Consider the following 27,070-nt stretch of genomic DNA (forward strand, 5'->3'; position numbering starts at 1 on the left):
GAGAGTCTGGAATGAAACAAAAAACAGCAGCAACCAAACAAAAAAAAAAGCTGATGCTAATCAAAATGCTCTGTTTTATCCAAGATTCACTGCTAGGGACAGGATGGCAGGTGCTGCAGCGTCACTCTGACGTGTGGAGTGTTAAAAAGCTAGGCCAAATTCATCCCCGGTGTAACGCCATGAATCTGCACAAGGGATGAAACAGGGCCATTAATTTCACATTCAGTTATTTAAAAAAAAAATGGCCAGTGGGAGAAATAAGTGTCTCCTGTGGAAAAAGACCAAGGCGGGTTAAAAGTGATGTCCTCCCTGCAGCCTAAAATCAAGGGTGAGTTGGTGTCTTGCGTGAGAGGGGTTTTGTAGGCTCATTTGAATCACTGGTAGAGATGCTAAAAGAGACATAGCTGGTATTTCCTTTAGAAAGGTGGGGGTGCTGGGCTACTGGAGGTGCTCTCCAGCAAATAAAGCAGAAGGAAAACCAAAGAGTAAAAGATCCCATGGTGCTTTTTGCAAAAGTTTGGAGGTATTACCACCAGAATCATGGCCATATTCTAACCTGGCTCATGACATTCTGCTTCCCTACATTCCCATGTGGCTAACCAGACAGGTTATTTGTCATCCCTGTCCTGCCAAGCCTCTGCTACATGTGGTGTGTGTTGTCTGTGCTGTGCCCAACCCCAGAGGTGGCTGCGATCTGGAAGTGGGAGAAATAACAATCCCTTCATAGCCCATGCCATTCATCGTGCAGCACCCTGTTACTTAGAAGGCTCACTGTATAAATCGTTAAACACTGTGACTAATCTACCGTCTTTCTTTATTTGGTCCCGATTGTTTATTTTTTCATCCTGCTGCTTTTGTTTGTGCCGAGCCTTGAAGTGTTATGTAGGAGGTGACTCTCCACTGGGGGACAGTCAAGACCAGAAAATCCAATTAACTTGAGACATCCCTCCCCAGAGACAGAGCGATAGTGTATTAATCCCCTGTGTCACCTAGTTCCTGTAGAGTCCACAGAAAACACCTTTCTGAGATCAACAAGCCTCTGTGTTGTTGGAGCACAGTCACTATACGCTGCTGCCGCTCTCCCCGCCAAACCTCATTAATCTGGTGTTCATGCTTCTCTATAGCGGACACACGCCTCTGACAGTCACGGGTTCCAACCTGGATGTGATTCAGGAGCCAAGGATCCGTGTGAAGTACAATGGCAAGGAGTCTGTCAATGTAAGTAGATGTCATCAAAGTGCAGTTGGCTTCCCCTTTAGCCCTCTTGAGATAAGTAGTCCCACCTTTACCTCTTAGTAACTGTTGAAACCAATGTGATGTTAGTAGCTTGGGCAACAGCGCAGGTGCATTCTGCCTCGACCAGTCCAGCCTGCTCAGCCGTCCATGTGTTTTCTGTTCTGATACATTCAGTGGCACAGCTGTTGCATCCCATTGGGAAGCACCTGGAACGTATGTGCATCTTACATTTTTATATAGCTTTTTATGAATTCTTTTCAGAACCACCCACAGTCAATCCAATCCATCCTCCATTTTTGAGAAACACCATGTACGTTGGCAGCACTATATAAATGCTGGGTAGCAGGAAGAATCGTATTGGTTAATGCTCGTCAGATCTAATTTTCTAATTAAATATAAGCACCTCAAACTCAGAAAGGCCTCTTAGGTGTTTTCAAGCATCTGCCATTTATAACTGTCCCAGCTGAATTGTTTGCTTGTTTTGTTTAACTGGATTTCTAAAAGGAGCTGTGATCGGAGATTGAGATACTGTGTACTGGGGCATCTGAGCGATGAACTCATTTGCACAGGGAAGGTAGAAATGCCTGAGATAGTGAATTGTAAAGCGTAATGCTGATGGAGGCTTTGTCCCAGTGCCGCTATAATAAAGAGAGTGGTCAGGACAGGTTATTAATTGATATAGCTTTTCGTTTGTCATTAGGGGAGGGCGCCTGTGTTCAGGTCAACTTTACCCTCTAGTGTTTGTTGTGTTTACCAGCTGGGGACCCCAGGTGCTAGCACTGACTTAACCCTTTAGTGGAGTTCCCCATCTGGCAAGCAGGCTGGCTGAATGCATGCAAATCTGGCTTGCTGCCACAGCCACACCCCCAGCGTAGACCCTCATGGCCCCTAGGCAGCAGCTCCTGAAGAGAGGAAGCTGTCTTTCATGGCCTGGCTTGGATTTTTTTGCACCAGACTGTTTACTCCCTAGGTCAGCAATGGGCCTGGGAGTTCTGCAGTTGGTGCCTTCAGCCCCGTGCTACTGAGTGGCCCTATGAGGAGCAAGGTGGACCGGCTCCAAATGGGCATTGTTGGTGAGATTGCTGAGGAAGAGTTAGTATTTCAAGCCGTGGAGGCCCATAGTGACGGGAAGCAGCAGGGAGTCAGGGATCGTTGAGACACATGGCGCTTGTGTCATTGTGAGGCCCAGCTATATATCATCCGAGAGGCACAAAAACCAACAGCAGGGGAGGGCGCTGAGTATACAGAGTGAGTTTGACACACAGACAATGGGCAATGACTTCTGCAGTGACCCAGGGGTGGCTGTACGGTACAGGGGCTGCCCTGGGCCAGCACAGAACTGCCAGGAAGTCTCAGAAGCTAGACATGGAAGAGCCCTATTAGGTCATCTGGTCCATCTCCTCAAGATCAATGTCTAATTCCTCCCCTGGGCCTTGCAAATTCATTTTCTTTTGGAAATCGCCCTCGGTTTTTCCATGCTCTCAGGAGCCCTGTACACCAGCCTGAGAGCCCTTCTTCCTCCCAGCAGGCAGCAGCCATGGGGGCTCATCAGGACTCATCTCTGCAGGCATGTTTCAGGGGGGAGACAGAACAGATATTAATTCCCAGCTGCTCTGCAGAGGCTCAGTTTGCCTTGCTCCTTTTGTGCAGGCCCACAGCTAGGTTTGCAATGAGAAATTGCCAGCTTGGGGTTTGTTGTTGGTTTTTTTTTTTTTTAGTAGTCCCTCTGTATCGGTCGCGCCATAAATACAGCTCCTATCATAGCAGCTCTGGGCCCAGCAAGCACACAAGGGAGCCGGGGGGGGAAGGAGGGAATCCGCCACTGAACAAAAAGGTTTCAAGCTGCTTTTTCCCTTTTGCTGCAATGATCAAGTCACGAGATAAGTTGAGAGGCTGCTTCCCTGCTAAGATGCCTTCCACCGTATGAAATGAAAGATTTGCATTCCAGTCACATGGGATGGTTCAAGGGGAAAAGACTGCTGGGGACAAAGGAAGGCAGGGAGCTGCACCATGCAGGTCACACCAACCAATTGTTCAAGAACAGCCAGGCTTGCTGGTAATGGGGTGTTCATACCACTGCAGTAGGTGTCTCTAACAGCACTTGCTTTTAGTGGCTACATTGATCCCAGTTTTGCAGCATGACACAGAAATGCACATGTGGCCCCTGTGCCTGCAAAGCCCCAGATGCTCACATGCGGAAGGGAGCTGGTGTGCAGAAAGTAAGGTACCCCTTGCGTGAGCTGGACTGTGGCTCTTAGGTAGGGTTACCATATTTCAGCGAGCAAAAAAGAGGACGGGAGGAGCCCCGCCGTAGCCCCGCCCCTGCCCCTCCCACTTCCCGCCCCCCCTGACCTCCCAACCCTCCCCCCGTTCCTTGTCCCCTGACTACCCCCTCCTGGGACCCCTTACCCTAACTGCCCCCCAGGACTATCTAAGCCTCCCTGCCTCTTGTCCCCTGACTGCCCCAACCTTTATCCACACCCCCACCCCCAGACAGACCCCTGGGACTCCCACGCCCCATCCAACCACTCCCCACCCACTGACAGCCCCCCCCCAGAACTCCCAACCCATCTAAACCCCTCTGCTCCCTGTCCCCTGACTGCTCCGATCCCTCTCCGCACTCCTGCCCCCTGACAGCCCCCCCCAGAACTCCCAACCCATCTAAACCCCTCTGCTCCCTGTCCCCTGACTGCTCCGATCCCTCTCCCCACTCCTGCCCCCTGACAGCTCCCCCCCAGAACTCCCAGCCCCCTACCCCCCCCCGCTCCTTGTCCCCTAACTGCCCCCTCCTAAGACCCCCCCCAACTGCCCCCCAGGACCCTACCCCCTACCTGTACCCTGACTGCCCAAAACTTTCTCCACTCCCCCCAAAAAGCCCCCCCCCGTTTCTTGACCTCCACCTCCAGAACCTTCCTGCCCCCTGACCTCCTTACCCTGCTGCTCAGAACAGAGTGTTGGGCTCTGTGCAGCCGAGCCGGACACGTGGCTGAGCTCCCCTGCACAACAAAACCCGGTCTGGCCCTGCACAACAAAACCCGGTCTGGCCCTGCACAGTGCTGGTGGACTGGGCTGCAAGGGAGCTGCTGGCTCAGAATGCAGGGCGGATCCGGCTCCTCTACAGCTGCTCCTGAGTCCAGCCCGGGACTTCCCTGCAGCCCTCCAAGCCACTCGCTCTGCTAATCCCGGACATTGTGAGTGCTTTACAAATTCCCCCCGGACGCTATTTTTAGCACACAAAAGGAGGACATGTCCGGGGAAATCCGGACGTATGGTAACCCTATCTTAGGGGACTTGTGTGCATGGGGCTGTGTGTGTTTCCTCAGCCTTATTTTGATGCCTCTCTCCTAGTTAGCTCTAACTGAGCCCCTTATGTAAACCATTTGTCCCACACGTCATAAACCACCATGGAAAGTTTAAAAAGTGAACAAATAGAACTGTAATCTTTTTTTTTCTTTGGGCCCAGACTGTGTAAATTGCATTCTCCCCAGGCGCACTCAGCAGAACGGCTGGCAGCATACCCAGGCCACTGCACGGGTGCCAAGTGCGCAGTGCTGCTCTTTAGCTAGACCCTTTCATGCCCTTCTTTTGCCTTAAAAACCGGTAAAACCTCCACCCTTCAGCCTACTGCATACGGATGCAGGTTGGTATCTGGCTGAGCTGCTGATGTCCTTTATCCTCTCTTGACCTCCCTGAGAGCAAATTGAGCGGAGCTTTCATCCCTAAGAACTGGCAAGGGGAAGCACAGATTGAACCCTTACCTTGCTTCGGCAAAGGAGTAGTCCCAGGCTGTCACACTTGCAAATACCTGTTTTTCTACTTCTCTGGCTGAACTGAAAAAGTTGAAAATATTTTGTTTCAGGTTGAACAAAACATTTCTGCATTTTTTGGCAGCTAGAAATGTCACCAAATAATGTCTGGTAACAGCCTTTGTGCTGCCATGACGCCAAACACAGCGACTGGACGTTATCTAATGACGGTTATCATTCATCTTGTCCTGTTCTATCTGCTTGAGCTGTTGTGCATTTGGATGTTTTATGAGCTTGAATGAGGCGCCCAGAATGCTGTAAAAATCCAGTTTATTATTCTTATTTAGTGACTTTCAAGGGCCATTCTGCATGGGAACAGTTTTGCTTTCACTCTGAAGCAAAATGACTTTTTAGATCTGCTCAGCACAGAGACGCTCCCGGGTCAGCCTGGTCCACACTAACCCCCCCACTTCGAACTAAGATACACAACTTCAGCTACGTTAATAACGTAGCTGAAGTCGAAGTACCTTAGTTCGAACTTACCGCCGGTCCAGATGCGGCAGGCAGGCTCCCCCGTCGACTCCGCGTACTCCTCTCGCGGAGCAGGAGTACCGGCGTTGACGGCGAGCACTTCCAGGATCGATTTATCGCGTCTAGACAAGACACGATAAATCGATCCCAGAAGATCGATTGCTTACCGCCGGACCCGAAGGTAAGTATAGACGTACCCGACTGATTTTAAGAAGGGAGGTGTTTCAGATTTTGTGGGGAGAGTGGAAGGAATATCGAATGTAGGGAAGAGAACAGGCCCAGCTTGCTGAGGTGTTCTGTGAATGGTTCAGGAGTCTTTTGAATTCCACCATGTTGGGGAGGAAATGGCTCTCTGCTCAAAGGATAGAAGTGGGGTTAGTGGAATTGGTACAAGACTAAGCAGTAGAGCAGTGGCTCTCAATCCGCGAGAACCATTAAAAGAAACTGTACGTCCCCAAACTTGCACCTAAATCTCAAGATCCCTGTGAGGTGAGGAAGTATCCTCCCCATTTTACAGATGGAGAGCCGAGGCATAGCGTACATGAGGTGAATCTCTCAAGGACACACAGGGGGTCTGCGGCAGAGCTGGGGACTGAATCTAGATCTCTTAAGACAGTCCAGTGCTCTGTCCTTCCTGATGCTGCAGAAATAACACTTAATATTAATTTAGCTCTTTCCACTCAAGGAAGCTGAGCTGAAGCAAACCTCGGTTTGCCGGTGTCTAAGTAGTGTCCATGCACCAGGGCCGGCTCCAGGCACCAGCTTAACAAGCAGGTGCTTGGGGCGGCCAAGGGAGAGGGGCGGCACCTGCGGCAATTCGGGGGCAGCAGGTCCCTCACTCCCTCTAGGAGCGAAGGACCTGCCGCTGAAGTGCCATCGCCGATCGCGGCTTTTTTTTTTTTTTTTTTTTTTTTTTTTTTTTTTAGCTTGGGGCGGCAGAAATGCTGGAGCCAGCCCTGCCATGCACGCTGTAATGGGATGTATGCTCACTTTAACATTCATCACCAATTGAACCTGAGAATACTCTTTCCGTGTTGCAAAAAGACTGAACTTGTTGAGTGCTATCCTGGGAAGGGTTATTTACTTAGCAGTCATGCCTTTTCCCTTTCCCCCGTGCTCAGGTCTGAGCTCTGCTTTTTATTATTATTATTATTACAAAGATAATTCTAAATACACAAATCTGAGTGGAATTAAATCTTCTGTTTGTGGAGGGAGGCCAAATTAAACATCCCCTGAAGCTTTTTAGGGCCTGGTTTCTAAATAAATTAGCAAAGAAAGCTATGCTCTGCCTCCAAACAAACTCTTCCCCATACGGAAAGGGGGAGCAATGGGTATCCTCAGCCCAGCAGGAGTTGACCTTCATTTTACCTAGAATCCTTCAGTATCAGTTGATTATTCTTCTGTCCCTTTGGTATTAAAAGATTGTCTCTGATCACAAATGTGTAGCCAAGACCAGACATTAATTATGGGTCCAGTTCAAAGGCGTGTTGGGCAAATACAGAGCAGCAGAAGAGAAAAAAGTACTTAGCAATCTGGTTTGTGATTCTTTAGTTGCTTAAGCCATTTTCAGTTTGAAGCTCTATCTCCAGCTCCACTCTTGTGTCCTTGTGCTGGTTTAGAGGACACACAAACTCTCCCAAAAACGAGACTTTAATGATTCAAGCTTAAGCAAATGATTCTGGCTAAATACCAATCCATCAGAATCTGCAGAGGGAATTTAGAGAGGCAGAATGCAATTAGCCAAGTCAGAATTTAGCTAGCATACAAGGGTCCCTGTAACTTAGTGCCATTAGAAACCAGGAGAGATTAGAACTCTGTTTTTTGTATTACTCCTGTAACCCTCCCTAGTGCTGTGCTGGTAATTCAGTACTGATTTGGAAGGAAGACTGCAAAACTCTGTAGAACCCACATAACTGGTTACAGCCTTTGGGCATTCCTGTCCTCTTCAAGTACTGGCCAGGCTCAATAGAATGTGAGGACAAATAACATGACAGCCTTAGGTGCTAGGGATGCAGACTATCCCTCAACTTGCTCCTCCCAAAATCTCCTGGCCGGCTTTCAGCCATTAAGGGTAACTTTTATAGGCAAATATTTCAAATAAGGTTTCCTTCAGAAAATGCTGACATCCCCTTGACTGTATTATGTCAACCTGTGTGTGTGAGGGAGAGAGAGAGAGAGACATGATTTGACTTCCATAAGCACCACTTTTGCCTCTTATTGTCTGTTTTTCCTGCTACAGCCCTTCACTTTCACCCACCCACGACATGTCAGTAACACCCACTCACATTCACTCATACTAGTGTAGGCTCCTCTGAATTTGGTCCTCAGTCCCTAACTCATTGCATTGTAAAGTTTAAAAAGATACCTGCTGTTCACAGGCTCAGCATAAAGGCAAATTCTATTCTGCTCTCCTCTTTCCTACTTGCCAAGTTGCAGAGGGAGACATATAAGATAAACAAATGCAGCTGAAACCCCTTTCACAGTTACTGAGTGCCATGCTTTTAAAAGCAATGACTGCAGCCAGGTTCAGATCAGCACAAAAGAGAGTGCCTGCAAGAGGTTTTATTAACATCTTGCAACTCTGTGTGTGTGTATGTGTGTGAGTTGCACTGATTAGCTTTGGTAACACTTTCACATTATTGCCAGTGGGTTAGTAGAACTATGGTCCTTCCTGTGTAATACCCCTCTGGACCCTTCTCAGTTTCCCATATGCTGTCCCTCTAACCCCATGTCTCTGACCTGCCCTGGAAAGACCAGCTCTAAACTAAGAAGAAAATTCACCTCCCATACCCTGTGCTGAGGCCAGCAACTGTAATGGTAGCTTTTATGCTGTGGGCACCTGTCCCACTAGCAATAGGACTGCAGCTATTTCAGATAGAGGCCAGTAAACAAGTCTGATGACAATGGCCTGTTTCATCTGGGATAGATTTGGAGTCTTAGGTATCTTCCAGTCTGAAAGGGCCAAATTCAGCTCTAGTGTAAGGGTTTTAAAAGACAATTAGCAACCATACAGTAGACTAAGCCTAAATGAGTGTAACTGCATAGAAGTCAGTTAATTTGCCACTGGGTGTTATGTCTGGGCAAAGATCAGACAGTAAAAGAGATTTCTCATTCAAAGTGTTAATCTTCCTCTCTTGTTTCCCTTTCCTGTCCAGGTCTGTAAGATTGTGAACACAACTACCCTGACTTGCTTAGCTCCACCCCTCACTCCTGAGTACCGACCTGGCTTGGATGCTGTCGAGCGACCGGACGAATTTGGCTTTGTCTTTAACAACGTGCAATCCCTGCTGATCTATAATGACACTAAGTTTATTTACTACCCAAACCCAACATTTGAGCTTCTGAGCCCTACTGGGGTTTTGGATCAGAAGCCGGGATCGCCCATCATCCTCAAGGTATGAATGCCGGAAATGTTAGTTCCAGTAGTTTGCACAGTCCAGTTGCTCTCTCTTTAGTTCAGAAAGCTGCATACGCTGGAATGGGAAACGAATGGCATGGGAAAGAGTGAAGTCTAAGCCCCAGGAGCAGGGCTGTGGATCAAGACCTTATTACAGAGTTGCTGGTCAGCTGGCAAACTCCTTGAGGAGAGGGGAAGGTTTGAAATACACAGGATCCCTGATGTCACAGGTTGACTCAGCCCTTCACCCTTCCCAAGTAGGTAAATGCACTTTACTCTGAGGGTCTTTCAGATGACACCTTAAAAACTGCCAGCTCTGCATGAATTTTAAAGACCCATGCAGGGCTTTTTGTGTGAGCAGGGGTTTGCTCTAGTGTTGTAGAGCAAACTTTCCCTCCTTTTCCCTGTTGTGCAGCACGCTCCAGATGTGGCACTATTTATATGGTGCTGCATAAGCACCTTGGTTTGAAAGATATTGTAGCAACATCAAGTATTTCTTGATTGAGTTTGGTGCCATTAGTTTATGACCTTCTAAGTGAAGAAGGAAGAGGAGGTAAAAACTCCTTACCTTATACAGTGTGGGGAAAATCCCCGAGCCCGGGGAACTTTCTCTGGGTAATTCAGTTGCCCACATTCTTAGGCCTTGTCTACACTAGAAAAAGGTTTGTGGTATAGCAGTATTGGCACACCCTCCTAATGTAGACGCAGGAGTGCTTTTGCAGGTATAGCTTATGAAATAAGCTTATGAAATAAGCTATATGGGCAAAAGTACTTTTTTGCTGGTATGACTGTGTTTTCACTGGGGCTTTTTCCAGAATAGTAGTGTTGTAAAAAATCATGCCTCTACTGTACCAAGTAAAGTTTTATTAGCTTGAGGCTCTCACAAATCTGAGGTCTTGTCTACATTTAAAAGTTTTGTTGCTTTAACTGTGCCAGCATAGTTAAAGTGACGCACAAAAACCCTCCCCAAAAGTGTGGACACCATTATACCAGTATATAAGTGGTTATATCTGTATAGCTTATTCTGGTTTAGCAAAGAAAATTAGCCGTACCATCTTACACAGGTATAACGGTGTCTACATTATAGCCACATCTCTATCTGACATAATTGTGTCAATTGAAGGTACACACTGGGCCTGAGACACCTCAGTACAACAAGCTTAGGCTATGTCTACACTGGCACTTTCATCACTAAAACTTTTGTTGCGCAGGGATGTGAAAAAACACCCCCCTGAAGGACAAACATGTTAGCGACGAAAAGCGCCGGTGTTAGCAGGAGCCACGCTCCCGGCGATGAAGCTACCGCCCCTCGTTGGAGGTGGTTTTAATTTTGTTGTCAGGAGAGCTCTCACCCAGCGATAAAGAGCAGCCACACAGCACACCTTACAACGGCGCAGCTGCAGCAGCACAGCCGCACCCTTGTAAGTTGTGCAGTGTAGACATAGCCTTGGGGCTTGTCTACACTTACATTTTATAGCGCTCTAACTTGCTGGCTCAAGGGTGTGAAAAATCACCCCCCTGAGCGCAGCAAGTGTGAGTGCTTTAAAGCACTAGTGTAGGCAGGCTCTGAGCGCTGGGAGCTAATCCCCTTGTGGAGGTGGATTACCAGGAGTGCTGGAAGAGCGCTCTCCCAGTACTTGTGCACGACCACACTCGCACTTCAAAGCGCTGCTGCGGGGAAGGTTCTAGTGTAGACATACCCTTAGACACAGTAATACCCCTTTAAGCCTGTCTTCTCCACCCTCCATTATTGGGACCTAGGGTGTAAATGATATAGAAATGTTCTGCCAACTGGAGAGAGAAGCCAGTGGAAATTGGAAAGGGATGACACCCAGGCTTTCCTTTCAAAGCACATGCAAGCTATGACTGAGGATAAAGGGCAGATGAGTAATGGCCAAGGAACATGCTGAATCTTTATACAGTCTTTTCTACCTTTGTCAATAGGGCAAAAATCTGTGCCCACCAGCTTCCGGAGGAGCAAAGCTAAACTACACTGTCCTGATTGGAGATACCCCCTGTGCTGTCACTGTGTCTGAGACCCAACTGCTGTGTGAGCCCCCCAACCTCACCGGGCAGCACAAAGTTATGGTGAGGTCAAAACACACCATCTAGCTATCTTATATACCTATGTATCTAATCTTGCTTGCCTTCCTTCCTTCCATGGCTCACTGAGGCAGCTGAGTGCCATTTCTCCTAGAGTTGTCAGGAATCGGATAGGATTTACCTCCCTTTATGGCTGTTTAATAGGAAGTTAAGCATTGCTGTGGATTAGAAAGGAGGAAATCTCTATCCTCTCATTGGAGATGCCCTCCTACTATCCGGGCTTGCTAGAGATTCCAGGAAACTCAAGTATTTGTGTCAGCAGGACATCAGTACCAGGTATCATATTCTTCTTATATTCTTTCACCGTTCTTTATTTGTTGTTCATTCTATAAGGCATGAACTGAATTTCCTGTAACATCTGCAGGGGTCAGGAAGGAATTTTGCTTCTGTGGACAGCATGGTACAATTGGCCAGGTGTATTAGGGGGATTTTTGCCTTTTCCTGAAGCATCAGAGATTGGCCACTGCTGAGTACTGAATTTGATGGGCTGGCATCTGATCCGGCATGGCAGCTCCTGTGTTTTCATTTACTGCAGTGTTACTCCTCTCTGATGCCGTTAGAGACCAAGTGGGCAGCTGCTGAAGTGTCTGGGTAGAGCTCAAATGAGGCTTTAATTGTGATTTATTTTTCTTTAAGTTCAGCAACCAAAACATATTTGAAATATCACAGTATAATTCACACTAGAGCTTCCCTGCTGACAGTTGCTTATATCTGAGGCCTTGGCACATTCAAGAAAACCCTAACCCATTTTAACCCCCAGTCTGTTTATACCACAGCTTTCATATATAGCCTCTTCTCTTTTCTCTTCTCACCCAGCCCGCTTACTTGGTTTTCCTTGAACTCCTTTGCCAGTGGAATTGTCACTCTGTCTCTAATGTCCGCAGTTTACAAAAGGGAGTTGAAAGCCTGTGAAATGAAAGTCAAATGGAGCCATCAGATAATAAGAACAAAGCCTGAGATAGTGAAAGGCTGACGTATTTATCATGAACTGAAGCTGTCTGTGTGTTTCAAATAGGCTGTGCCCTTTTTTTTGAAGGCAGCCAGTGTTCATATGGTCTTAGTTGTGACTGAGACAGACTGTTTACCATGTCCTCTGACGGCATCTTTGCAGACTGGGGAATGATCTCCCTAATCAATAAAGAAAGGGGCTTTGGGAGCAGAGAAAATCTATCAGGCATCTGAGCAGGAGGAGTGAGCACCAGTTATTCAGAGGCCTCTGTTTCTTGTCCCTGGTTCTTCTCTCCTGCTGAGATAACCACTAGGGCAGAAATCAGTTTCCCCAGCAGGGGTGAGTGAGCAGAACAGTGTGGTCAGCAGCACTGCTGGGACTGTGTCAGGAGTGAGCAGTGGTAGCTCTGGGGGTAAATCCAGTGTCCTTCATGATGAGGTCAAAGCTATTGTAGTGGCAGAAACCTCTCCACAGTGAAAGGTGGTGAACAAAGACAACGTCTTCCCAAGTGCACGATGAGTGACCGTAAGCTAGACATGGGAAATGGGAGAGAGAAAGTACAGGCCAAGGAACAAGAGAGGAACAGCATAGCCTCCAGCATGACGGAGGAGAGATTGAAATGGAGAGACGTTTTCTGCTCCAGCGTCCAAAATATTAGGGAGTAAATGAGAAGAGATTTCTTCAGCTTGTAAGCGAGGACCAGAGATTTTCCATCAGATATCAGTACAGAACAGCGTAACCCAGGGACAGAGTGAGATGTTGGAGAAAGCACCAGGCTGCATTCGCAGCACTTGTATGTCTTGTCATGCAGCAGCTGAAACTGACCAAACAAGACAGATCCTGGGGCAGCAGGAAGAAACTGGGTGCCTTCACACTGTGGTGAAGGGACCTATAGAGAGAGCACATGCTAGAATAGATGGGGAGAGCCCAATGTCTCTGGGAAGCCAGACTAAGCGACAAAGGAATTTAGGACGGGGGACCCAGTGGTTCTCGGAAGAGCTTATAGTTAATGTAGAGTATCAAATACGTGGGAAGCACACTGGCTTTGCCTGAAAGGGGTGGCGATACTCTCAAGGCTGATCAGTTCTTCACCCAAATACCAGCCCCAGCAGGTGTAACTGTACCCCCCCACCTCCCCTCATCTGGTCACAGCAGGCAGAGCCGGCTGGCTGAGCCCCCCTGTGTTTTGCTTGGCTAGGTGCACGTGGGCGGCATCGTCTTCTCCCCTGGCTCAGTGAATGTGATCTCGGACAGCCTGCTGACCTTGCCCGCCATCGTCAGCATTGCGGCGGGAGGCAGCCTGCTTCTCATCATTGTCATCATCGTCCTCATCGCTTACAAGCGCAAGTCCCGGGAGAACGACCTCACTCTCAAGAGGCTCCAGATGCAGATGGACAACCTGGAGTCTCGGGTGGCCCTGGAATGCAAGGAGGGTCAGTACCCCATTGTTGTTGTGTTCAGGACTGGGCAAAGGGGAATGGGCTTTGACGTGACTGCATTCCTCGAAGCCAGCGTACGTGGGGCAGTGCACATTAGCAGAAATTACAGGGAGGCCAAAGGTGCAACTCCAAATGCCAGGTAGTTCTGAGAGCCCTGTGTAACCTGCCCATGTCACCCAGGCATTTGAACTGTCCCGAGCCATCTCCAAATCTCACAGACCTGGCAAGAAATGGTTTCCACTTCCTTACTGGGTAAATGTGACGTACCAGTTGAAAATCCCCCCAGTGTCTGAACTGGTGAGGTTCTCACTCACTCCCGAGCTGACTGCTCTGTTCCTTTCCTACTGGAAGAGTGTCCGCATTGCAATTGGCACCATCGCATCTGCAGAGGAGCTGTGGATGCAGAGCGCCCCACTTAAATGGGAGCCCCTTTTCCCCCCTCTCACCCCAGGGTAGGGCTGAGGCAGCGATGGGAGAGCTGTCAGTGTCCTGGGGTCTGCAGGGCTATCCGAGCAGGACAGAATTAGCATGAAAATGAAAAACAAAAGTCGGAGGGGGATGTGAGATGAGATCCAGCTAGCCTGGATCTGGCGTCTCTCTCCCTCATAGGACGTATTGGTTGCAGACTCAGGCAGGGCTTCCTGGAAGTGTTGCCACGTCGGCCCAGTTGGTTTCTTTAGAAATCAAGCTGGGATTTCTAATGATTCCCTCAATCTGCCCACACAGGCAGGTGCCTGGATTTCACCATCTAAGGTCATGGAGGAGAAGGAGAAACATCCTCCTGGAAAGTAGCCCCTGAAGGAATCCTGGGTTTGTGTCCAAGTTCTGCCTGGATTCCTCACACAAGCCTCTGTTAAGGGTGTCCCTTCATCTTATTGCAAAATGGTCTAATCTAGACCAGAGCCTCCCGCTTTGGGATTTCCGACAGTCATGGCACTGACAAATGACTAGAACAGGGTGACTTCTGAGGAATTCTAGGTGCTGTCATGTCAGGAAAAAAATGCAACTGCAGTCCATGGCTTGTTTGTGTCAGTCAGGAACGTGTGCTTTGCTACTGCTCCTCTTCGCTCACTGGTAAGCGCTAAATCCACTTCACCTCCTTTTATCTATTTCAACTAAATTGCAGGAACATTTGAAAATGGCACATTCACTCACCGAAATGCCTGGACATGCATTCACGCACAGGCCTGGTCTGCCCCACCGGATTTCAGTGGGAAATTCCCACAAGATCAGCCGCATCAGTGTTAAGGAGCCCTAGAACCATGAAACTGTGAGCATTTTTGGCTCTGAGCTAGTTAAATGACACGGTGGTAAAACCTGCAGAAGTCCCCAGAGCCTTGTCTCCACTAGGGCCTCCCCAGCTTCAGGGCAGTTGAACCAGTGGGAGCGCCAGTGGGAATGTTTTGCTCAAATCCCCTAGTGTAGACAGGGCTATAGTTAAACACACAGGCAGAGTCCTGCACAGACACGTGAACACCTACGCAATCACACTCATACACACAGACAGACACCAGACACTTTCTATATCGTGGCACTGTAGCTCTGAATTTTCTACAGCCCTTAAGTGAGCTCTATTCTTTGGTGAGTTCATGTTATATGCAGATTTCTCTACCTCGCCCCTTTCCTGCTCAGCATAACTAATCGTCTTCTCCTCTACATGTTGGCAGATATGTTATATTAAAAAAAAAAAAATCTCCATGGTGAAAAATAGACAATCAGTTTATAAATTGACCCCTTTTCCTGAGAAACTTCATATGGCCTAGCAGAGTTTTCCTCTCCTTGAGCTCCATTGATTTGATGCCAACTCTAGTACCTAGTCTCAGGTCTAGTTTCCCTGGTAACCAGCTCCTGTTCATACCATGTTGCAGTTGAACTGGTTTGAATCTAAGGCCTCCTGAGCCTGTTTATAGCTTCAGAGCAAAGGTTAGGTCAGTGTCTCCCTTCATGGGCTCAGAGAGCGGGAGAGTCTCTGCACCTTCGAGGCAAGCACGCCTGCCCCCACAACTAGGGCAGGCCGTAACGAGTGTATCGGATGCAGACACAGCCTAATGTGCGGAGAATAGGATTAGAGCTTGATCCTGCTTAAGTGACGCATCGAGATTACATTGTGGAAACTGCTCAGGCCCCACGGTGCCTGGTCAATATGTCTCATTCTCTAATGGCCTCTTGCTGAAGGGGTTTCGTATGGACAGAAGGGGACTCTGACCCCATAGGAATTGTATGGTTTTGGCAAGGAATGAGACAGAACTAGAAAGTGGAATAATCCTGGCCCACAAAGAGAGAAAAGAGTCCACACTGCACCTGCTGGAAGCCTGCCTCCTGGAGCCCAGCATAGCGTCCTAGATACCGAGGAGAAAACAGGCTGGGAACGTAGTGCAGAGGTGCAGGCACCACAGGGCTGCTCTCCTGTGCTCTGGCTTTGCTGTCAAAGGTTACATTCTGGGAGACGGTAGAGGAGTGGGGGGTGAGTGTATTGGGGGTACTGCATTGCGGGGCTGTCTCAGGGATGTGCATTTTTACATGGGGTGAAAGGTAGGGATAGAAGCTAATTTGTACATTGGGTGGCTGAGAATCAATGTATACACATTCAAAGGCCTGTGTTGAGGGTGTAGGGAGCTGTGCATTTGTAAATGGGGTGTGCGTAGGTTCAGAGAAAGTGGGAGTCAGTACATTTTGCAGAGGAGAGTGAGCACTTGTGGTGTGGGGTGCATATGAGAGGGTTCATGCAAGGACCAAGGGGTGCATGTGGCTACAATCCAGGTTGTCTTCTATGCAGCATGCTCTGCATCAAAGAGATTGAGGAGTTCAGACAAATAACCTCTCTAGATAAAAATCTCAGTTAGTAATCACATTTCTCTTTTGGCAGCATAACTGCAGGTGAAAAAATAAACTCTTCCCAGCAGCGGCCATCGAGCTAGCAAGAGCAGAACCTTTGGGATAGAAAGAATCTCCTCCTCGATTTGTTTTTGAGAAACCTTGTACTTGTTTTAACTCGTTGAAATTGTCACTTACAAATTTCAGAGTGTAGGAATCTAGGCCCTAGCAACAAGGCAGGCTGGGCTTGGCATCCCAGCAGGGATACAAAGATGGAAATTAAATGATGCTTGCTGGAAGCCAAGCGGCAGCAGGCTAACCTGGGGCTGACTTCTGACAGGAAAAAAAAGAACATTCTGGGAAGGTTTGCTGTTGTGCATCCTAGAAAAGATGTTTCATCTAGTTTGAAGGGAGCTTGTGGTTCAAGGGGAAAAATAAAAATAAACAGAATGCAGCAAATTTCAGAGAATGATCTATATTCATGTTCTTGAAATTTGCATCAGCACACACAGCCAAACAAAATATGAGGAGGCCCTTGCAAACAAGGCAAAGAATGACATGAAAGTAGGACAGACATATGGACTCATGGTTGAGGAGATCCTAGCTGGAGTCCTAGAAACTATGGATGGAAGCATCAGTCCATCAAGTATAATACTCCATCCAGCATCTTATGTTTCACTTCACCTCACCTCCACCCCCCACTACACGAACCTTCATAATATAAAGACTATGCTGTACCATACATGGACAGATAACTTCCTGACCCCTGCAGCCTGCATTTTAGGCCCTGAAGCATGATATTAGGTTAGTGGTGTTACTTGTAGAGAAGAGAAAGAAAGAGAGAGAATGTGGTAGGCACAACAATTTAAAAATAGTATCCTTATTTCTAACTGGAGCCTTTCAAGGTATTTTAGGTGCTTGTACACAAGGTGTGAACTGCATACAAATTAGCAAACATCTTTTGTTCTCAGCATCTGTTCTTTGCACAGTATTTGCACATACTTGTGCACACCCACACACCCTCTCTCTGCTGCTGCTGTGAAAGTGTCTCCCAGCCATGACGGCATGTCTGAGTGACACAGTGAGGTCCTACAGTGACCAAGCTTCCCAAGATGGCCCATTTGCTGTCCTGGATTTGCCTGCCAGGAAGGCAGACTGCTGGCTGTTCCCAAAGCCCCTGTTGTTTAGACTCAAATCCCCATGGTTCCCTTTGATTGCACTTCTTTTTCTCTCTCCTCCTGGCCTTCCCCTCCCCCTCAATAGCTTTTGCGGAGCTGCAGACAGACATCAATGAATTAACCAGTGACCTGGATCGCTCCGGGATCCCATACCTTGATTATCGGACATATGCCATGAGGGTCCTTTTCCCTGGCATTGAGGACCACCCCGTCCTGCGTGAGCTGGAGGTAATGAAATGACTGGCCGCGTGCTCTCCCTCTCTCCGTTGCTCCTAGTGCTTACGTAGTTTGGACTATTTTCCTGGTCCCTTCTGGGAAGCTAGATTGAAACTCACAGAGCTGTGAAGCACCTTCCCACCTCCCTCGTTGAATCTTATTAGAAGCGCTAGGGTAAGTGAAATAAGCACAGAGTTCATTTTAACAAATGGCCTGGCATTTTATCTCTTTAACACACGGCTTGCTTCCTCTTACTCTCTTCTGGGGCTGGTTTTTGTGTTTTTTTTTTTTTTTATTTTCATCGCTAAAGCACCACCCTGGATCTTGCAAGCCCAGCAGCAAACTGGCTGCCTTCCTTATCAGTGTCTTTTTAAAGTCTCTTTTAATCCCTTTATTGTGGAGACAAAAGCAAAGGGTATCCGGCTACACCATGCTCCTGATTTATTACTGTGCTCCCGCAAGGGATGAGCTTTTCACCTTGGGATGACCTGGCCCAGGATTTGCTGTCCCTCTGCAGTTTTCATTCCCCCCCCCCCCCCGCCCCCCCCCGCCAATTTATTTATTTATTTATTTAGATAAGCCATTCATTAAAATTTCAGTGTCAATGCTAACTGTGTTCCCCTCAGAATCCTGCAAACAACACTAGATTGGGTTGAGTCAGTACCTGGATGGGAGGCCTTCAAAGCAAACACTGGTGCTGCAGAAAGTAATACCAATTATTATGTAGCACTCTTCCCTTTGAATTGGTGTTGACTTAGTGCCCCAGCCTGGCATCAGAAGCCCTGAAGGTATTGGGCTAGTTCTCAACTCTTGTGAATTGGCATCGCTCCAGCGAGGTCCATGGATCTATGCCGATTGACACCAGCTGAGGACTCACCTACCATCTTTGGGATGAGATGTAAAAGAGAGGCCTTGACCACTTCTGGTCATTATATTTGCCCTGGTATCATTTACATGAGCAGGTGTTGCTCCTGCTATCCTGGCCAGATTCCAGTGTGGGTAATTGTGTTCTGCTTCCATAAATCCCCCCCCTTCAAGTTCCAGTTCAATGTGCTCTTGGCCAAACAGTGCTGTGTGCTATCGAGCAATCACTGTATATCACTCTAGCGGTGGCTGCATTTCACCGGTGGATGAAGGGATCCCTGCGTATCGTTCGTATCAAGTTACGCTTTGGGATCCTTTGACATGAAAGACATTGTAGAAATATAAGAGATTATTAATATAATAAAAAAAGATCTAATTAAAATTAATGAATTAGATGAAAATTCTAACAGCAAACAGCTGGCCACAATTCAAGCACTGAACTCAGCCAGGCTGCTTTTGAGTCGACTTCTCCCATTGCCAATCTTCAAAATTTTCCAGTCCCGCATATGATGTTTATTATTTAAATTGCCAAGTAAGCTGATTTTTTCTAACAAATGTGGCCACTTTTTATTGGTTTCACTTATGAAAAACAGAACTGCAGGAGTGATAAATGTGTTGCCAATTACACAGTTGTTTAATTATATAACGTTAGTAGAACCAATATATACGGCTCCAAGATGTTTAGTAAAGAATTGCTTAATGTAGTTTATCATTTTGACTCATAATGAATTACTTAACACCAGGACTGGCTGAAAGCCTCAATTAATTTTTTACTGTTTCTCTATAATAAAGCAATAGTCTAAATTAGTAATTAATTTACTTATGGGAGTGTCACTTTTTTTTTTTTTTTTTGCAGAACAAGTACAAAATGTATGTCACTTGTAGGGCTTTCAGCCTCAAAGCGGAGGCATTAGTGTTCAGCGAGCCTTATTCACAGCAATGGTGAAGGCAACTAGAGTTAGAGATAGGAGCACTGTTTCTGTCAGTGGCTTGCTGAGATTGTTGTCCTCTGCTTACAGGTCCAAGGGAACGGGCAGCAGAATGTGGAGAAGGCCTTGAAGCTCTTTGCCCAGCTAATCAACAACAAGGTGTTTCTGCTGACATTCATCCGGACGCTGGAGCTGCAGCGTAGCTTCTCCATGCGCGACCGTGGCAATGTGGCTTCCCTTATCATGACAGGCCTGCAGGGAAAACTGGAATACGCAACTGACGTGCTGAAGCAGCTGCTCTCAGACCTGATTGAGAAGAACCTGGAGAATAAGAATCACCCCAAACTGCTCCTGCGCAGGTAAGATGAGCGGCAGGGGGAGGAAGCTGCAGGGGCATGCCCAGATAAAGGAACCAACATCATGCAGTTGCTGTCCTCTCTCCACCCAGGGAAGAGCCTTGGCTGGGGGATGGGGTGGGGGGGGAGAAAAAGCCGCATGGCTACCAGTGGCTAAAACACATGCACACTGGCAAGTCCCAAAGAAAAGTTGCATATAGCAGGATCTGGCAGTGGGTAGCAAGGAAACCCCAGTCCAGACAGACCCTCGAAGTGCAGAACGAACTCACCATGTGCAACTCCCATCATGCTTTCATTCATTGCTTTTCCCACTTCCCTTGGCCTCTCAGATACTGAGGGGGGTAGGGGGAGATCCAGGTTTGATCTTTCCATCTAGTTGCACTGGGAGCCCTGGGAAGGCTCAGCATGGGGGGAGAGTGGCTCCAGTCTGGGTGACCCGGTTGACAGTAATAAGCGAGAGTGCATGGTAGAGGTTTGGACAGCTTGACAGTTAAAACGCATTACTCAGCATTGGCAGGCTGACCCCTGACCTTCAGGGACATTAGCAATTTTACTCTACGTTTTCCAGATGTCAGTTTTTTTATTCCCAGCCCAGGTGGTTTCTTGGTGGGCAGCTCCCCTTGCTTCTAACCTGGTTATCTTGAAGAGATTGGATTTGTCAATTCTTTGTTATTCACTTTGGGGGATGGGAGGCTCGAAGGGACTGGGGACCCTGCTCAGAGCTGGTTCCTTTTTGTCTTTGGCTGTTTGGGGCGGGGTTGGTTTTCTCTAAATCAAGAATATCCCCTTGTCCCCGCAAGCTCTCGGCCATGGAGGAAGCAACTGGAAGACAAAAAGGGACAGGGCTGATGGGCTTTTCATCAGTGCCCTGTTCTGTTGTGCAGAAGGAGGGGAGGAATGAGTGGGGTCAAGGGGGACGGTGGGGGATTAGGAGTGAAAGAGAGAAGTACGAGAGGTAATAGTGCTCTTGGATCAAGTTTAAGACGCTGTGCAACCGTCCATGAAGACATAAGATCACGTTAAGCCCATGTTACTAGAGACAGGGAAGGGAAATGGATGGACTCTTGGAGGCTCCCAATGGAGCACTGCATTTTTCTTTCTGCCACCAGTCCATGTAGCATGACTGAAACTTCACGGTGTGCCAACACCTCCATCCCTAGAGAGTCCTGCTTGACAAATGGGGTGTCCTGGAGCCCATGAAGTGGAGTGACCTGAGCCAGGACTGGAGGCCTCCTCTCATCATCATTGAGTGAAGGCTGACAGCACCATCAGTCTCATTGGTGCCAGGTGACCCCCGAGGTTACGCTGGTATCTCATTGTCAGACCATTTCTCTTCCCCCGGCATCTCAGTCCATCTTCCAGCTGGGCTGGCAGGGGAAGCAGGTGCCAGATGGAGGAAACTGGGTTAAGGGTGAGAATAAAAGCAAAGGGATTCCCTTGGGATTTGGAAATGGTGTGGGGGCTGGAGGGAGAGCGATCTGGGGCAATCTTGGCCAGTATCCTGCACCCTAGCTGATCTGAGTGTGTGAAGGCACCATAGTCATTGAGATAAAAGCACATCGCGTGTTTCTTAGAATTCACCTTCCTCTATGTGTTTGATTCTGCTGCCAGTCCCGGCTCTTCTCCTGTTCAAGGCTATGTTAGTGCGGCGTTAGGGCAGACAGGCACACAGAGAGTTTGCTGTGGAGGCTTTTGCATCTTGGCCACATTTCTTCTGTAGAGTAGCACCCTGCTTGTCCAAAGAGAGTGGGGGCAACATGGAATTAATTCAGATAATTTGGGATTTGGAAAAGGAGAAGATTTTGATGTTACTCTAAGTGATGCACATCAGGAGACATCACTTGAACCCAGAACAGTGGGTTCCACTAAATCTTAAAGGCAAACACTGCCCATGAGTAATACAAAGTGCTACAGTGGGCACTGCTCACCCCTCAGTATTCACTAGCCTGCAGTGTCTGATTTGGACAGTGGTATTTGTGGAATATCTTATTCTAAATATGGGGAATATGCTGGTGAGCTCACACATCGTATCACAGCCCACTGGCTGTTGCTTTTTTAGGGGCATCCACTGCACAAGAGTGAGTGTTACTGGAGACACAATGTGGCTGTTGTGCCTGTAAAACACTGGCCATCCAGTTGCATGTTTGCATTTAATTGTTGTTTCAGAGGTTGAAGCAGGGCCTAGGAGAGCGCCACTGCAGGGATCACAATAGGCATGATCTCGTTTGAGCTGCTCTGTTCACTTTTTGAGTGCAGAGCTTTTCTAATCAGCCTGTGCCAGATCAAAGCGAAAGGGAAAAACCTTGGCATTTTGCTTTTTTTTTTCATTTTAAATGTGAGGGAATTGTATGGGGGAAAAGGTTCCAGAGTTATAAGCACCTGATTGCATCCCTTCATCTGTGTCTATAAATTGCTTCATTAGACCGCAAGCTCGTCAGAGCAGGGACCTCCCTTCTTGCATGTTTGTACAGTACTGCACGCTTTTGAGCATCTGCTAAGCCGGGTCCAGATAGTCTAGAGATGAGCATGGCATAAAAGCCTAGTTGGACAGGATAAGTAACAGACCCGGAGTCTGGGCTGGCAGGGAGAGGGCAGTGGTAAAACACCTTCACCTCACTTCACACCTTTTCTGGCCCACATCTAGGGGTTCAGCCTCCGTGGCCCAATCAGTCCTACACATCTCTGATGACACTGCGCAACAAAAGTTGCAGTGTCACTGTGATATAAGGGCTTTTGTTCTATTTATCTAGGTACTTACTTGACCTTCATCCCTACAGTATCTGTGCACCTCACAGTCATTAATAGATTTTATCCTCACAGCCCCCCCATCCAATAAGGAAGGAACTTCCCCATTTTACTGTTGGGGAGCTGAGGTAAATGGCAGCTGAAGTGACTCACCCCAGGTCACACACACAGTCTGCAGATGAGACAAAAATTGAATTTAGTAACCGGGGTCAGATTGGCACCCGTGACTCTGAGGCAAAAGGCTGCCTCCTATTTCCGCTTCCCTGAGCCGTCCGTGTCCCTCCACTCGCACTGACGGCATTTCAGGGCCCTGTTGCATAGGAGTCACCCTGGTTCTATTCCACTGTGTCTCAGCTTTGCCCCATGGGTTGCTGTGCGATGCAGAAAGGGCCCACTCTGTGCTCACCCACTGTCCACCAGTCCACAAATGGAGCCATCGCTACACTGAAGCCAGCAGCCAAAAGCAACGGGGAGTATTTCACAGCTTGGGGGAGTTTTCAGGGATTCCTCCAGCCACAATGAATATACTTGGCAGGAAATTGCTCTAAATCTGGCCGTGTTTGCAGAGGCAATAACTCATCTCAGAAATGGAAGCTGCGTTAATTTCCCCCGTGGTTTGATGAGTCGCTGTGAAAGCGTCTTCAGCCTGAGCCATCAATAATGACTTTTCACAGTGCTCTAAAAATACAAGGCTGGTGATCTCAGCACTATCCCCCTCCCATCCCCTGTCCCTCACCCCATTACCACCACCAGTCGGTTTTGCTCATAACACAGTGAACCACATCAGAGCCCGCCTAGCAATGTCATAGTCCGATTGCCAGAGACGGAAAAACCAGCCTCAGAGAAAGGGCCAAACCCACAGGGACTGTGTGTGGCAAGCCATCACTCTCTTTGAGTTTCTGCCGGCTTGAAGCATGTATGATTTTTTTTCTTTGTTTCTCAAACTCAGAGGCTGGAGGGATTGTGTTGGATCCAGCCTTGACACGGGAGCAGTTCAGACCCAGAGTCTCTGTACAGGCAGGAAAAGGAGTTAAGCCAGGAGCAAATGTTCTTCTACCATAAAGAAGGCTCAGAGAGAGAACACAGCCACTCCTTTGTGTGGCTCTTATTTTGGCAGTGAGAGGGTGGGGGTTGAGCTTTCAGTGCCGGGGGTAGCTAATGTGGTCTGACCTGCAGTTTTATGCAATAGTGCCCCATCCTGAAAGCAGCCTGAACCAGTGATCTAGATATGAAAGTCTTCATATCCTATTTCCAATCCCCCAAGCCATCCAGTCCCCTCGGTGCAGCCCTGCACTGACATCCCCCTTTCATCCTTTGTGGTACATTGGTGCCAACACAAACTTATAAGCTAAATGTGTTAATCTAAAAGATGACAAGTCACCTGCTGAAAGGTCAGGATTCTATCCTGGTTCAGACTTCCCCAGTCATATGCTTCTGTTTCCATTAGCTGCCATGAACATCATGGTAAATGGTAAACATCATTTGGGCTTGTAAATAGACTGGGGGAAAGAGACTCACCCTGCATGGTTCTGAATGGGGTTATTTCTCACCCATCAACCCTATTTGGTCATTTAAAAGGCTCTTGTAGCATGTCGCCCGTCTTTGCTTTGCCATGTAAACACAGGCGATAGTAGATAATGTTTTCACCCATCGCTTCTCGGGCTCTCTATGAGCTGAGGGGTGAAAACATTATCTACTATCGCCTGTCTTTGCTTTGCCATGTAAACACAGGATTAATGTTACCCTTTTAAGAATGGGCTCATGAGGGCACTTTCCTGCTCTTCTCTGTGGAATTCATATTCTAGATATAATGATGTGGCCTGTTTGTTTCAAATGCCATTTGCAGAGTGAGGAAGCTGCCTGAACCCCTACTCACCCACGTGCCGGAGTGTCGAGCGAGTATGTCTTGCATATGGCATAGCCAGCCACACACAAGACTAGTATCGGTACTCGACGCAGATGGTGTCATTCCAATGCATACACAAGGAGCTGGGGAACGAGATCTCCTCTGCAGCAGCAGTGGCATTTGAGAGCCTGACAGTGGGGCGGGAGGAGGTGGTTATTGACTCTGTTTTATCAGAACTGAGTACCCCGTGGGTTAGTTCTGTGAATTATCCTCCCAGATATGGCAGGTGACGCAGGGAAACCAAATGAACCCAAAGAGCCTTCATTATCCTCCGTTTAAATTTGCTTTTAATTTGATTGTTCTCACTCCTGGGCATTACTAGGGTCTTTGCAAATGCAAATAGTTGCATAGCTGGGGGAGACAGTGAGCAGGGATGGAAGAGCAGCATGGAGGGATGCCTTACAGATCCAGCCTTCATATGTGACTTGCTTACACTCGATGGAGCTACAGGTCCAAGTTCCAGTCACTTCCTCCTCCTGAGGCAGACTGACTGAGTTCTAGGTAGCTCACTTGTGGAGGGGGCTTTCAGTTGAAACCATAGAACATGTCCTGCCAGCTGTGCATTGACACTGAGGGCTCAATTTTCCCTTTCAGTTACACCAGTGTAAGTCAGAAGTAGCCCCGCTAATATCAGTGGAGTTACACGGCTGTAAGTGAGAGAGAAACCTACCATAGGGCACCATGGCATTTTTTGTAAAGACTTAAGGGGTTTGTCCCACTGTCTTCAGTGCCAATTTCTTCTCCCGTTTTAAGCATGTGAGCTGGGATTTTCAGAGGAGCCCAACAGAGTTAGCTGCCCAGCTCCTGATGAAATTCAATGGGATTTGGACCCCCTTCGAAAATGCCAGCCTTCTTGCCTGCGTTGCTGGTGCCCCAAACACAGAGGGTGGCTACAGGTGCAATGTATCATTTGGAAGCATTTGGGATGAAACGCAGGTTTCCAACCCACTGGCCTAATGAACGCTGAGAACTTTCTGAAATGCTTCTGCCACTGCACTAGTCTTGGTGCAGCTTCACCAGGGCTTGCAATGAGGAAAGTGCCAGCATAGTCCAGCCACCTGCACTTTTACCACCATGTCATCTGGACGTGCCCTGAGCAACGCCAGGCAACATGGTGGTGAAAAAGGCTGGAGCCCTGAAGCCTGTTGCTAGCACAGACAGAGCTGCACTGTGGCTAAATCAGCGGTGGGAGAATTTAAAAAAATCCTCATTGTAGATGGAAACTCTGCAGAACCTCTGCCTTGTGTGACCCAGGACCTGGTACACCAGTGTCTGGCATTTATGGAGAGACCAAACCACCCAGTGCTCCTATCATCCAGCTGGTCTCCTAAGGTGTCTCCATGTAGGAAAAAAGAAACCTCTCCAGCACCATGTACCCTTCTATCTTTTCCCCCTTTCTGTACATTTATTCCATCTGACCCCTTTTGTCTGAGAAATGGAGCACCTGCTGCACATTTATAAAGTACCTGCTTCCCCTTTGCTGCTGTACCAACCTGGATTGATGCTGCTTTGAGGGATGGAGGGTGGCCATGTGGCACATACACATTCTAGCAGCAGCAAAGGGGTTAGCAGTATGTAGCAGTCATTTAAAAGAGGCAAGAATGCAAAGGATCCAGAAGAAACAAAGCCTAAGAACTTGAAAGCCAGCTTTGTGGTGTGAAGATCCAGATGTTTCCGTTGGAAACCTACAAAGTAAAGGTCTCTTCCAGCCCTGTGGATCTGCGAGCTCCTGGGGTATTGTTTAGTATGCAAAACATTCCAAGTTAGAACATTTTGTTCTAAGTTAATAATGAATGAGACGCCACAAAGTGAGAAATTATTTTATTTTACTTTTGAGCTCTCTGGTGGCAGCACTTGATAATTGGTGTTCAGTCCTTTCCTTCTTTCTTTATTTCGCCTTTCCGCTCTTCCCCCTCGTGGGAGACTGAAGGAAAGCTGACATTAAATCAAATGACTGTCCTCATCCCTGGCACAGAGAGCATATGGCAGTTCAGAGACTAGACAAAACAAGGGGAAATTAGTAACCTAAATATTGATTTTGGAGTTTTCCTGGTCCTTTTTATTTAGTTTTATTCCCAGCACCCCAGTGAGTCAGAGGAGCAGCCAGAGGCTTTGGTTTCTGGTGTCGGGCTTTTTTGGAAAGTTGTCTCCGGAGTGTACTTTGCCCTCGTTTATGTGGTCAATGTGAAAAGGGTTTTCTCTGAGTCTGGGGATTGTCCCCTGCTGCCTTAATCTTCAGGAGTTTATTTTGTATTTTCAGAGACAGATCTCTAACAGCATTCCAGATACCAGGCCAACCACGGAGTTAAAAATGATATCTGCTGAGGCCGGGGCTAGTGCAGTACTCTGAAGGAGCTGTTTTTGCAGCTCAGCAGACCTCTTCTGACACAGCAGAGAGAAAGGGAGGTCACTCCAAAACACAGCAGACAGAGTTTAAAGGATGACTTGCTGAGACCTCCAGCACGGATCAGATTTCAAAGACTAACCATGGTAGATGAGGGCAGGGAAAAGATACACAACAGGCTAAGGCTTGTGAAGAGCTAGGCACTTTCCAACTCCTTGGACTCCTTGATGAAGGAAGTGGCTTTTTTGCTTCAGCTGAGGAAAGAATTCGAGCATGTTAACCCCTTAAGTGTTGATACCTTCTGCAATGACAGCTGT

General features: G+C 47.8%; 1 protein-coding gene across 6 annotated transcripts in view; it reads left to right on the forward strand.

Annotated features, from left to right (window-relative positions):
- The window catches only part of PLXNA2 (plexin A2), a 328,426-nt gene that overhangs the window by 274,773 nt on the left and 26,583 nt on the right, over positions 1 to 27,070 (forward strand). For 5 of the 6 annotated variants that reach the window (XR_006174188.2, XM_042848961.2, XM_008178226.4 and 2 more), the window contains 6 exons: positions 1,125 to 1,218; positions 8,669 to 8,908; positions 10,855 to 10,998; positions 13,161 to 13,395; positions 17,479 to 17,621; positions 19,493 to 19,761. Coding sequence is in view for 4 of the 6 variants with exons in the window: in XM_042848961.2 (XP_042704895.2) it covers positions 1,125 to 1,218; positions 8,669 to 8,908; positions 10,855 to 10,998; positions 13,161 to 13,395; positions 17,479 to 17,621; positions 19,493 to 19,761 (1,125 nt within the window). In the remaining 2 variants the exon portion in view is untranslated. Of the gene's footprint in view, positions 1 to 1,124; positions 1,219 to 8,668; positions 8,909 to 10,854; positions 10,999 to 13,160; positions 13,396 to 17,478; positions 17,622 to 19,492; positions 19,762 to 27,070 lie in introns of those variants that run through there. The other variant, XR_006174189.2, reaches the window with a different exon arrangement.

Source organism: Chrysemys picta, chromosome 4, assembly GCF_011386835.1.
Source record: "Chrysemys picta bellii isolate R12L10 chromosome 4, ASM1138683v2, whole genome shotgun sequence".
NCBI lineage: Eukaryota > Metazoa > Chordata > Testudines > Emydidae > Chrysemys > Chrysemys picta.